General features: G+C 36.1%; 1 protein-coding gene across 12 annotated transcripts in view; it reads left to right on the top strand.

Moving 5' to 3' along the window:
• ARNT (aryl hydrocarbon receptor nuclear translocator) overlaps window positions 1–13,882 on the top strand; it is a 60,585-nt gene that overhangs the window by 22,818 nt on the left and 23,885 nt on the right. For 3 of the 12 annotated variants that reach the window (XM_045544931.1, XM_045544932.1, XM_045544933.1), the window contains exons 3-6: window positions 1,516–1,560; window positions 6,473–6,517; window positions 9,548–9,592; window positions 12,012–12,225. In XM_045544931.1, coding sequence (XP_045400887.1) covers window positions 1,516–1,560; window positions 6,473–6,517; window positions 9,548–9,592; window positions 12,012–12,225 — 349 coding nt within the window. Of the gene's footprint in view, window positions 1–1,481; window positions 1,561–1,584; window positions 1,921–5,622; window positions 5,651–6,472; window positions 6,518–9,547; window positions 9,593–10,729; window positions 10,977–12,011; window positions 12,226–13,882 lie in introns of those variants that run through there. The other 9 variants (XM_045544936.1, XM_045544934.1, XM_045544943.1 and 6 more) reach the window with 8 other exon arrangements.

Genomic DNA, 13,882 nt, shown 5'->3' with positions numbered 1-13,882 from the left:
ATATTTATTTATTTATGTATTTTAGTTGTCCAGCTAATTACTTTCTATTTTTTTAGTAGAGACAGGGTCTCGCTCTTGCTCAGGCTGGTCTTGAACTCTTGAGCTCAAACGATCCTCCCGCCTTGGCCTCCCAGAGAGCTAGGATTACAGGTGTGAGCCACCGCACCCGGCTGAATATTTTGTTTTTGACTGTGTTTTGGCACTTTATCTTTATCCAGCCATTGTGCCCAATGCTTGCGATTGTTAAAAAAAAAAAAAAAATCCATTTTTCATCACATAACAATACAGTGTAGAAATGGTTCACCTTCATGTTGTGACAGCAAAGAAAGGCAAGGTTTGAGACAATTTCTCTTCTGACACTTGTTTAATTCATGTGGAACCTATGTATTCATCTATCCAGCTTCTTTACCTTGCCAGTTTGTTTCAAATATTGTTGGAATAGTAACGTCAAACTTTGCTGCTAATTCACGCATAGGTTGAGATGCATTCGCTTCCACTACAGCTTTCAGGTCATCATTATCCACCTTGATCTCAGGTCTCCCACATGGCTCATTTTTAAGATTAAAATCACCAGAATGGAACTTCTCAAACCATCTACATATTGTGCGTTCGTTAGCCACATCCTTCCCAAATACTTCGTTGATATTTTGAGCTATCTGTGCTGCATTGGTTCCATGACAGAACTCATTAAAAAATAATTGTTCTAAAAAAAAATTTGACATTCCAATGATTATTCCAGTGATAAAAAAAAATTTTGACAGATAATCACAAGCCAGACCATGCATTTGAAAGAATGAGATGTACCTTAAAAATAAAAATAAAACAAGAAGTGTTAAAGTGAAATGTCAGAGATATCAACTGTCAAACTTAGTACTTAAGGAAATCAGACATTTCATACTTAATAACCTAATAGCATGTTGATTATGCTCGTCACATGGCACTTTTCCATTTTCATTTGTTTTATATTTGTATTTTTCCAGGCAAAGAGCGCTTTGAGGGCAAGGGTCTTGTTTTTATCTCATTTACCACAGTGTCTTAAATGTAGTATATATTTCCTGTTCACTAGATGAATGGTAGAAAGGAGCATTATCTAACAATCTTCTTAGGTCTAAAGTCACTCTCTCATGCAACATAACTGTTTTGAAACATGTTTCAGAAAGCTAGCAACATGGCTTAGAAATGAAAACTGGACCTGAATTTTATTTATGTTAATTTTTTCCTTCTATGTTTTGAATGAATTCCTGCTCTTTTTGTAGAGGTTATAGTCTGACATAAAACTTTGGCAAAGGTGGACTGCTACCCTAGGGAAGTGTTAAGGTAGCAGTAGGTACTCTTTGTCTATTGCCCAGTTTGGCACTATGAGGAAAAGGTAATGTAGCTTTGTTTGACTTCTGCCCACTTACTCTTTTCCTCCTTCCATTTGGGTGGGTGTAAAGGTAGCTTGTGTTGAGAAATTTTAATTTCTTAATGTTCTGTATCAGTCGGCTTGCAATATTTATTGTTGGCTTTCCCCAGGCTGGATTTTGATGATGATGGAGAAGGAAACAGTAAATTTTTGAGGTAAGAGATTGAAAAACTTTCTGTAGGCTTCTCATATTAAAAATCAGTTTATGATCTTTATACTTGCGACTTATGTTTTTGTCCTTAGGCCTAAGGAAAGTGCTTCATGCTAAAAGTATAAATATTCATATTTAACTGTATCCCAGAGAAATTTCAAGCATTCTGTTAATAACTCCAGAGAAAGGACCTCAGTGAGGAGTGAACAGAACATTTATAAGACTCTGTATCAGTTATCTATTGCTGTTGCTACATGGCTTAAAAAGAACAACAGTTTATTATTTCTCAATTCTGTGGATTGACTGCATGTTTATTCTGCTGATCTCACCTAGACTCACTCATAAGACTGCATTTAGCTGGCTGGTAAGCTGAGAACTGGACTTAGCTGGGGTGGCTGGGTATTCCCTGTATATGGTCTTTTATCCTCAGGGAGGCCAGACCGAGTTTATTCATCTGGTGATGGCCACAATCTACAGGACAAGTCTCAGTGTGCAAGTGCTTATTAAGCCTCTGCTTGTATGACATTTGCTAATGTCCCACTGCCCAAAGCAAGTCATATGTTCAAGTCCTGAGTCAGTGTGTGAGGGGACTACACAAGGGAGTAGATACTGGGAGGTGTAAATCATGGGGGTCTGGGGGGGTCTTTAATGTAAAGCCCCTGATACCTGTTGACTCTTCCTACAAGTAGCAGGAATTGGAATTTATATTTTTGTGTATTGAATCTTATGGAGCTATGAAAATGGACTATTTAATATATTGATTAAGGGGTTCTTTCAGAAAAACTATCACAGTTTATTCTTGCTGAAGACCAATTGCTTGGCTTGTTTTCAAGTAAGAAGAGCAGTAAGCCTCAAAGAGAGATAACTTTGACCGTAACCTGCCTTTTTTCTTTCCAAGGTTGAAAGTATTACCTAGGTTGTCTCTACATTTCTGAGTAAAAGATATTTGGTAAATAAATAAAGGAGCGCTATTTTTTAAAAAATTATTTGATTATGTGGATACCCAGATTTGATTTCATTTATTTGTTTTATTAACTAAATTTTTTAATTGGAAAAGTAATATAAATATATTTTATTGTAAAAATTTCAAACAGTACAAAGTTATATATAATGAAAGTACATTTTCCTTTCACTTTGGACCTTAAGAACCCTTCCCTTTAGACAACTATAGCTTCCGGTTTATCGAGTATTCTTCTGGAAATATGCAGTGCATATCCAATTGTATATAAATGAGTATGTGTGCACATACACATACTCATAATCTTTCCAGTTTTTGTTTTTACGCAAAGGATGTCTATTATTGTAAATTGTTTGCCATTGTTTAGTTTTTTAACACTTAGTATGGTCAGTGACATTTATCTTTTTTTTACTATAGTAACGTTTAAAGTTAAGATTTGTATTTTCGCTACTGACTAGTTGATGAACCTTGCCAGGTACTCTCAAAAACAACTGTAACTTGGCCACCATAAAGAAATAGCTGCAAATGAAAGTAATTCTCTTAAGAGGTCTCTTGAGACTTAAAGGGTCTCAATAAATGTGAAGAGGGGAAGAGATTTCAATTTCTGGAGAAGGATAGACCTTTTCAAACTGTTTTTTTGGGAAGTCCTTCGATTGAAAATCCCTAATTACAATGATAGATGTTATTAGTGGCACTATGTTGTGTGTATGAATGGTATGGAGGTAACCACTAGTCTTATTTATACTTATCAATTAGCTCTAATCCTGAATTATTGCTTCCACAAAATCCAGTAGTCACAACTATATGCAAATCCAAAGAGAGGCTCATTTGTTCTTTTCCTAACCATAAGAAAAAACTGTCACGGTTTGTCTTACCAAGTGGGTCATTATGCCTGAGAAAAGAATCGCCAAATTTCTTTGTTCATTAATACAATCTTTTTTAACAATTGGAGTTTTCTAAAAGTGTCAAGGTTTTGACATTCTAGGTTTAATATCAGGGTTATTAGTATCTAGAATAGTGCTTTTCAAACTTGAATGCATGTACAAATCTATGTGGGGTTCTTGCTAAGATGAAGATTTTAACACAATAGGTCTAGCACAGGGTCCAAGATTCTGCATTCTAATAGATTCCTAGGTGATGCTGTTGCTTCTGGACCATAGAACACAGGTTCAGGAGGAAGGATCCGGAAGACTCATTTTTGAGATTCAAGGTTAACATGTAAATTATAGGTCTCTTATTTCAGCTTAAGTCACTTATTATAAGTTTGTAGTATCTGATTTACATCATGTTTTGCATCCTAGAAACATCATTTGTTCTTAAGCTGAAATGCCATCATACCTCCATATTGGCACATCATTCTATTAATATTTAAATTTAAATAATCTTTAAAGTATTTTCAACATACTGCCCAGTGCTATCCATACTGGTATTTATGGCTTCCCTTTTTAAGTTTGAGAGTCAGAAGCTTGTTTTGTTCCTGTTTACATCCTCTAACTTGTCTAGCTCATTGCCTTTTATATAGTAGGCACACAAAAACTATTAGGTCACTAAGTCTGAAATGTCTGATTTTGAATCAAAAGTATAGTTTATTATATCTCAAACAAGAAGCAGTACAATTAATCAAAGTGTGCACCTAAACTATCACCACAGTTTTGCCATCTTAATGGTATCTTGTTTATGCCATCAGTGAAGAAGCCTGGAGAGTGAGTGGTGATGAAATCACAAAAGGAGTTTTCCACAGCTTGTTGAGAATTGAATATTTTTCCTTGCAAGAAGTAGTCCAAAGCCTGCAAAAAGTGGTAGTCAGTTGGTGCAAGGTCTGGTGAATATGGTGGAAGACAGAGAATTTCCAAGTCTAGCTTCCACTACAGCTTTCAGCTCATCATTATCCACCTTGGTCTCAGGTCGTCCACGTAGCTCATTTTCAGTATTAAAATCACTAGAACGGAACTTCTCAAACCATTGACGTACTGTGCATTATTAGCCACATCTTTCCCAATCACTTTGTTGATATTTTGAGCTGTCTGCGCTGCATTAGTTCCATGACAAAACTCATTTTCCAAAATACCATGAATTGTTGACTTATCCATGGTTTCACAAAAATTGCTCTAAAAAAAATTTGACAGATAATCACAAGCCAAAATGCACATTTGAAACAATGAGATGTACCTTCACAATAAAAACAAAACAGTGTCAAAGTGAAATATCAGAGATATCAACTGTCAAACTTAGTACTTAGGAAATTGGACATTTCATACTTAATAACCTAACTTCTGCTCTCTGGTTATTTTCAAAAACTTTGAAAATTCTTGGGGTCAGATTAGTTGAAGATCTATAACCTATGAAGGAGTAGTATGAATTCTGACTCTAATAACTATTTAAACTGCAAATTTTGTGAGAGTTACCTATTTCCTACTTTCTGTCCAAAGTTGATAGAATCTTTGCTTGTATCCTATGGTAATGACAAGAGGAAAATTTAGATCTTCCAGAGAACAGAATAGTGTTTTAGAATTAGGTCTTCCTCCCTTAATATAGCCTCCTTTGTAGTTTCTGTAGTAGCAGTCAGGTTTTATCTCCCTATTACGTAGAAGTTGTTGGGATGAATGGAATAAATTTCTTTGGTCAAAGAGATAAAGAGCATTGTTTAAATTATAATTTAAAACTATCTCTTAAAAACTTCTGTATATCAGAGGAAACAATACAGTGATAAAGCAGCCTATAGAATTAGGAGAAAATACTTGCAAATCAACTATGTTTTAAGGGATTAATATCTGGAATATACAAAGAACTCCTACAACTCAACAACAACAAAACTGATTAAACAATGGGCAACGGACCAATAAGCAATGAAAGATGCCTAACGTCACTAATCATTAGAGAAATACAAGTCCAAACTATGATAAGATATTATTTCATACCTATTAGGATGGCTACTATCAAAAACCAAAAACTAAAAAAACCAAAAGAAAAAAACCGCAGAAAATAACAAGTATTGGTGAAGATGTAGAGAAATGGGAACCCTTGTGCTCTGTTGATAGGAATGTAAAATGGTGCAGCCACAATGGAAAACAGTACAGTCTTGCCTCAAAAAAATTAAACATAGAGTAACCATCTGATCCAGCAATACCACTTCTGGGTATGTATTCAAAAGAATTGAAACTAGAATCTTGAAGAGATAATTTGCACACCCATGTTTATTACCCCATTTTTCACAATAGCCAAGAAGTGGAAGCAGTCCAAATGTCCATTGACAGATGAATGGATAAAGAAAGTGTAATGTGTATATATATGTACAATGGAATATTATTCATCCTTAAAAAGAAGGAAATCCTGTCACATGCTACAGCATGGCTGATCCTTGAGGATATTATACTAAAAGAATAAGCCAGTCACAAAAAGGCAAATACTGTACGATACCACTTACTTCTACAGTAGTCAAACTCATAGACACAGAAAGAATGGTGGTTGCCAGGAAGTAGGGGAAGGAAGAAATGTGAAGGTGGTATTCAGTGGGTCTAAAGTTTCAGTTTTGCAAGATGAAAACATTCTAGATATCTGTTGCACAACAATGTTAATATGGTTAACACTATTGAACTGTATACTTAAAAATGGTTAAGATGGTAAATTTTATGTGTTTTTTTTACCACAATTTAAAAAAACCAAAACTATCCCTAACTTTAGAGTGGTGCTGACAGGGCAGTAACTATATTCTCATTAGATCACCATCTTTTTTTGGAGTGTCTGGTAAGGGTAGTAGAGATATCAGAAACCTAACCAATAATAGTCATGGGTTTTTAAAGTTCTGTGGGATGCTGTTATTATCTCTATTGTTTTATGGTGCTTTTTTCCATTGGCTTTTTTCCTATGGAATATTTTTTCCTCTTTCTAGTTTTCATTATAGAGTGAAATAAATAAAACAAGTGTAATGCTTTGAAATAATCCTTTTTTCCTCCTTCAGGTGTGATGACGATCAGATGTCTAATGATAAGGAGCGGTTTGCCAGGTAATGTAGTAGAGCATCTTGGTCCATGTTGTGGGACCAGGCAATCCTAGCATATCGAATTTTACTTTTATCTCAATGAGAGTGAATTTCATTGTCCAGTCTCCTTCCTATTCTGAAAGCTGGTGAAACTTAGCATTGTAACTATCATTTATGTTCAGGTGACATCGCTCTAAACTAGCAGTATATTTTATGTACTGTCTTTCTGTATATGTGATAGCTATAGCTGTGTGCTGGCTAAGCGTCCAGAGGAAAACAAACTATGGATTTTGTGGTTGGCATTTATTATTAAATGCATCACTACAAATAATAGGTGTACAGATAATGGTTTTATTTTATTAATAACCATAGAGAAATATTTTTTTTTGGAGACTGGACTTTTGATTGAAATAAACTTAAATTTGTTTAAATTACCTATCAAGATGATGATATACCTTGCTTTTTTTTAAGAGTTAGAGTTTCACTTTGTCACCCAGGCTGGAGTGCAGTGGCATGATCACAGCTCGCTGTGACCTCGAACTCCTGGGCTCAAGTGATCCTCTTGCCTCAGCCTCCTGAATAACTAGGACTACAGGTGCACGCCACTATGTCTGGCTATTTTTTTTTTTATTTTTAGTAAAGACAGGGTCTTGCGATGTTGCCCAGGCTGGTCTTGAACTCCTGGCTTCAAGTAGTCCTCCCACCTCAGCCTCCCAAAGTGCTGGGACCACAGGAGTGAGCCACTATGACTGGCCATTTTGCTTTTTATTAAACAATAAATCCTTTTCAACTTAGATATTGGTTTTCTTTTTAGAAAGTTCTTGTCATATATTATTAAGCAATAAATTATTAAAAAAATTAAGTTTGTAGCTACTTCAGAAAAATGAATAATGCATTATTTCAAAATCCAGTACTTAACTGAGCATTTGGTATTTATTCATTGCTGAAGCTGCTGGTCTGGGGACCATGCTTTCAGGACCATTGATGTAGAGGGATAAGAAATATCAGGTGGAGTAGTTTTAAACTATTCTGAAGCAGTAAGATGTCATCTCAGGCTTTGAATTAGAGGATATTATATAAAATACATTGTAGGGATATTTGTCTGGTAGTAGTGTATAGGCTTGATTAAAGAATAGGACTATAGGGAGGTAGAATGGAAGCTGTTGAAATAATAGGACAGCTTGCCATAAAGTTATGAGGGCCTGGGTTAGAGTGGTGGAAATGGCAGTAGGAATGGAGTAAAGTAAAGAGGTTTTAGAAGAAGAATTTATTTGTCAAAGCTAATTGAAATAAATACTTATAAAGTCTTTAGCATCATCTAAAATGAGAAATTAATCATAGATATCTGGGGAATAGTTTTTCAAGCTTCATTAAAAATTCAGGACATCAGCTGGGTGCAGTGGTATATACCTGTAGTCCTGGCTACTGAAGAGACTGAGGGGGGAGGATCACTGGAGCCCAGGAGTTCCAGGCTGCAGTGTACCATGACCGTGCCTGTGAATAGCTCCTACATTCCAGCCTGGGCAACATAGCGAGACCCTATCTCAGAAAATAAAAAAGTCAAGTCATCTATTAGTATTGGTAAGTACAGGTTCATAGTATCTTGACTGAAATTTCAAAAAGCCATGAAAACATGACCTGAACTATTTTAGTCTTCATTTGTCCTGCTTAATGTGAATATTTATGCATTTATACATTTCATTCAGGAATATTGAAGTGGATAAGGGGTTGTGGATGTATAGTAGTAGGAGTAGTACATAGGAATTTTAGGTATTTAACTGTTTTTCAAACCACAGAACTCATTCCTTTAAGATACGATTTGTTAAGGTAGTTCACTTCACCATGTCCTCCTCAGGAATTCGGTAAAGGGTCTTCAAAAACTGGGAATATGTGAATTTTCTCAACTTTCTGAAGAAAATGTTTTGTAGTTTGTTAAGGAACTCTCTAGAAGAAATAACCCAAGAAACATGAAACTCTAAACTACTTAATATCACTCTGTTCTCTTTCTCTTCTCATCAGAATATATACATAAATTTTTACATTCTTCTTCTTGTTACTATATTATTTTCTGTATCCTGTTTCTTTTGCCCATTTTATAGAAGTTTTCTCATATATTGATAAAATTATATTTGTCATTTTTAATAGCTAACTAATCTTTCAGCCTGTTAATATGTCATACTTAGACATTTTATTTGGGCCTTCTTTATATATCCATATGAAATAGAAATATTTGAAATGGAATTTAATACTGTTATACTGGCCAACCAACACTTTGATGTTTCTTCACTTGCCACCCACCCTTTATAGTATCTCAGTTTTCTGGAAAAATTTAGTAATTATCCTTTGTATACTCTTCTAAGGGAGGGGGAATTGTTACTGGGGATCCACCCATGCGGCTTTACTGCAGAGAAAAGATAAAGTGACTGAATCGAAATTAAGAATACTTTAGGAACAAACTAATGATAGAGGACATGCCAGAAACCTAGCTCTTAGTTTTATTTACATAATTTCTCCAGTGAAATCTGGTTAGGTGTTTTTTCTGTGTGTGTGGGTGTGTGAGAGGGGGTATATTTGTGATCACTTTACACTCTCTTTAATTTACCCTAATTTTTTCATTATAGCGTAGCATGTGTGGATATCAGTTTCTTTCCAGATTGGGAGCAGTATATGAGACTGATACTCCTGAATTCCCTTGATTGAGTCTGATTCAAATTCTGTATATCCTTTGTCCCTGCAGAGATTGATTGGCTAACTGCTTTCTGTGTTCAGATGACAATATTTTGCAGTATATATTGGCCTTTTATGTTGACATTTATCTTGTAAGTTACTTTTTCTTTATCCTAACACAATGGCTTTGTAAGTTACAGGCAAGGTTCCTGCCCATAATTCCATTCCCTCCCCCTCTTCTCTGCATCTATTTTGCTCTATTTCCTTTTCTCTTCTCTTTTCCCTCTTCTCCTCCCTCACTTCCTTCCTTCTTCCCTTCCTTCTTCTTCTCCTTCCCTCCTTCCTTTTTATTTTAATTTTAGCTTAGTTCATTAATTCTATTTTTAGGTCGGATGATGAGCAGAGCTCTGCGGATAAAGAGAGACTTGCCAGGTAGGAGAATGGTGTCTTTTAGCATGATGAAGCAGATTATGCTGCTTTTTCTATCCTTTTTCTAACTCTTTCTTTTCTTCTCCTTCTCTTTGTATTTTTCCTTACCTGTAGCAAGAGAGGGCATGATGTTTTAGAAGTTTGGGTAACAGGAACTTTGGCTTCCTCCATCAGAAAGTGGGTTGAGTTGAGGGAACTTTACTTAGGAATTTAAGAAATTGCTATTAGTTTTAAGTTTTTTCTTTTTCTTGTTGTCAGCACTAAGTTTCACAGAACAGAAAGCTTTTAGAAATAATGCAGCGGTGCAAGTTGGTGCTTTAGCAGGGAAGAGTCTTTTTATCAGAAAACCAATACATCATCTGTATGTGCAATTAGTTCCCACTATTTAGGCCTTAACATTTACTCTACGCCTCTCTACAAAACTTTCCTATGTAGACACAATAGCCTAGATTACTATCACAAAGAACTAGTGTTGTTTTGGTGACTGAATCCTTTCTTGTGGTGGTTTCCCAGAAAAGTTTTAGCTGCCTTGATGTGGCCAGATCAGGTTTCTGTACTTTAGTGTCAGAAATCTGTCACATACTAGGAAGACGGGTGCTTTAAGTTTGAAAGTAGAATTTTTTGTGTCTCAGGAAAGGTAACTAAATATGGACCTGTGTGATGAGAGTCCTCATCTCCTGTGTAATGAGAACCTTTTGCCACTTGGAAAAGTCACTCTACAGTTCTTTTTGGAGACTTGTTCATAATGTGGAAATACTGCAGAAGAAATGTGCCCAAACTTTTTTGCCTTTGGTCTGTGTGGTTTGTGATTAACTTTTGAGACTTAGGAAATAGATCAATGATATGATAACATCTGTTTTTACCATTTTCCCCCTTTTATCTATCATTTATTTCTTTAAGCTGGGCCACAAATTCATTTTGCTGCCATTTCAACCTGTGCCTCCCACTAACCATTTCACTCTTCAGAAAACTGGTTTGGCATGATGTAGAGAAAGCACTGTATTGGGAATAAGGGCAGTCCTAGGAAAAGTCACTTTACTACTTGACCTCAGTTTACTCTTCTCAGAAAAAAGAGATTTATCTTAGATTATTAGTTTTCATTTTTCTTTCCTTTTTTTTTTTTGACAAAGAACTTTTGTTTAGATAAAATCTTTAAATGATGTTATAAGTAAATAAAAGAAATGATGCAAAGCTGTTCAAGTAGAAGCAGAAATGCAGCATGTTTTTTGGTACTTCCCTTGAGGCATCCTCATGAGGACACTCAGGAACCTACTGGGCTTTTAAAAATTCCTCTTTGAAAACTACTGGATTATTCCTCTTAACAATGATATCATTTTCTCTTGATTTTTGAGGATGTCATTGTTGGATATGTGGTCTACTTAACCTGGTAAGATCCAAATTACCTTTTTATACCTTTAAGCATCCTCCACTCCACTTCACTCTAGCTCCGCAGTTCATTTTGTCTCAGACTGGGGACCCATATGAGATCTAGTAGATGGTATTTTAAGTCTCTTAAGTTCATTGTACTGGCACCACGCCCAGATAAAGAAGGTAGAACTTAATGCAATAATGGGACAAATAACACTTCTAAAATCTTGAAATTCTGCCTTCTAATGTTATGAATAGGAGAGATACTTACAACAAAGCAATATTTTACAGACCAAGGGAATCTATACTATCAATTCTTTTTTTTTTTTTGACACGGAGTCTCACTCTGTCACCTGGGCTAGAGTGCCGTGGCATCAGCCTAGGTCACAGCAACCTCAAACTCCTGGGCTCAAGTGATTCTCTTGCCTCAGCCTCCCGAGTAGCTGAGACTACAGGCGCGTACTACCACGCCCAGCTAATTTTTCTATTTTTAGTAGAGAAGGGGTCTCGCTCTTGCTCAGGTTGGTCTCGAACTCCAGACCTCAAGCGATCCTCCTACCTTGGCCTCCCAGAGTGCTAGGATTACAGGTGTGAGCCACCGCGCCCGGCCCTATACTATCAATTCTTACGTCAGCTACTGAGCAGCATACTTGAGTTGGCAGAAGTTGGTCATTTTCTAGCCTTTTAAATAGTTGAATTAGTAAACATGGAGATTATTTGTCCCTTAGGAACTTAAGTGAATGACATCAACATTTTTAAGTACTATAATTTCCTAAAACATTTTTTGTTCTGAGAGTGGTAATTTACATAGAAAGTGAAGTTTCCAGGAGATAGAATTGCAGCATCTGCTTGTTCTCTGTTTGCCTTGTTAGTTCTATTCCATGCCTGCTTTGCATGAGAAAGTTGGCAAACCTTACTTTAACTTCTGAGACTTAAGCATCACTAAATCTAAATACCACATTCTTCAGCAGCTCACTTGGTGTCCATATCACTCTCCTTGCTACCAAATGACCAGATGTGACCACCTGGATGGGGCTTCTCTCTCTCCATGCAGGGAAAATCATAGTGAAATTGAACGGCGGCGACGGAACAAGATGACAGCCTACATCACAGAACTGTCAGATATGGTACCCACCTGTAGTGCCCTGGCTCGAAAACCAGACAAGCTAACCATCTTACGCATGGCAGTTTCTCACATGAAGTCCTTGCGGGGAACTGGCAACACATCCACTGATGGCTCCTACAAGCCGTCTTTCCTCACTGATCAGGTCTCTGGGACTCACAACTCTGAGAGGGTCTAGAATCTGGGTGAATGTTGAAAGTTTTGATTTTTTTTTTTTGGACAAGAATTCAGCTCTTCAGGAAAAATTCAGATCATGGGAAAATGAATTTCAATCCTTGGCTATAACATTAATCAGCACTGGGACGATGAGAAGTAGAGAAGAATTGTGAAAACTATTTAGCAAGTTTATAGGTATTTTAGAACTTGACTCATAAATACAGCCTGCAAGGTGGAAGAAGAACAGTGGAATCACAGAGAGAGGAAATGACAATGTCCATGGAACCAGTCCTCTTCCTTGGCTTTAGGGTTGTAGAGGATGGAAGAAATCTATTTCTCATCTCTGAAAGAGCTTCCAATTTTAGTGATAGGAGTCTAACAGGCAGTCATTGTTGCTCAGGGATGTGCTTTGTTACATTTAATGTACTATGAAAAAACTAGAGAAGACAAACATTTTCTGCCTTTCAGGAATTCAGTCTGAATATAAATATATGAGTGGCAGGATACACACACAAGTGAAAAATGATAGGAAAATGCGTATAGAAAGGAAGTACTTTTTTTTCTTCTTAATAATTTATGTGGGACTAGATAAATACATACTAGAGGGATGGCTAAAGTGAATACAATGGCCAGACTTTAGTGAGGGTGGTTAGGGAAAACTCAGAGTAAGGAAACCATGTTCTATTTTGATTATTAAAAGTAACACAAGATCATTGCAGAACAATTTGGGAAATACAGGAAGAACGGAATAAAAAAATATACCATAACATCAATCAAGGTTATACTTCATGCCACTATTTTAATCAAAGGATTAGAAAGAAGGAAGGAACATGGTTTGGGAGAATGGAATAAGAATTTTCCAAATAGAATGGTCTATTCAAAAGCATATTTACCACAGATTTTTTATACTTGTATACATTGAAGTAGTTAATTTGCTCTAACAGTACATGTGCAGATATTGATTCAGCAAACTCCAGTTATTCACCTTTTGTGGGCAAACCAGGTGTTTTGTGCTGTGAGAAATATGAAAAATGGTAAGAGATAGTTACTGGTGGAAACAGACATGTAAATAAATCATAACCACAGAACCAGTTCTATAATAGAGGTGCAATAATAAGTCCTATAGAAGTGCAGATATGGAAAATGAGTTGGGAATAGTGCTATGGATTTTGGGAATAACAAGCAAAAACTTAGAAGTGTGAGAGTAATTGGATTACTCAGGAAACTTGCTAATTGGTTTAGCATGTTTTGGGAGATGATAATAGGAATGAATGTGGGCTGGTATCTGATGATGGAATGTTTGGATGTTATGTTAAAGAATTTATATTTTAATTTTCGTATAGTGTGGAGCCATCAAAAATAAGCTAGTAGATCTGGTAGCATTTTAAGGCTAGATTGAAGAGAGAGAAAGCAGGGAAACCACTTCATTAGAGTAAGATGACTAGGACAGTGACATACCATTGTAAAGTAGAATTGATACAATTGAGTTGTCACTGGAATGTGAGGGAGAGTAGTTAGATTTTGAGGCTTCTAGTTGGAAGGATTCTGTTAAGAAAGGGAATGCTGGAAGAACACAGGAGATTGGTTTTTGGAGAGGGAAATAATGATTAAGGTTTTGAGATGTTGATGTTGAGTTGCTGGTAGAA

Source organism: Lemur catta, chromosome 3, assembly GCF_020740605.2.
Source record: "Lemur catta isolate mLemCat1 chromosome 3, mLemCat1.pri, whole genome shotgun sequence".
NCBI classification, from domain to species: Eukaryota; Metazoa; Chordata; class Mammalia; order Primates; family Lemuridae; genus Lemur; species Lemur catta.
This window is presented reverse-complemented; position numbering and strand designations above follow the sequence as displayed.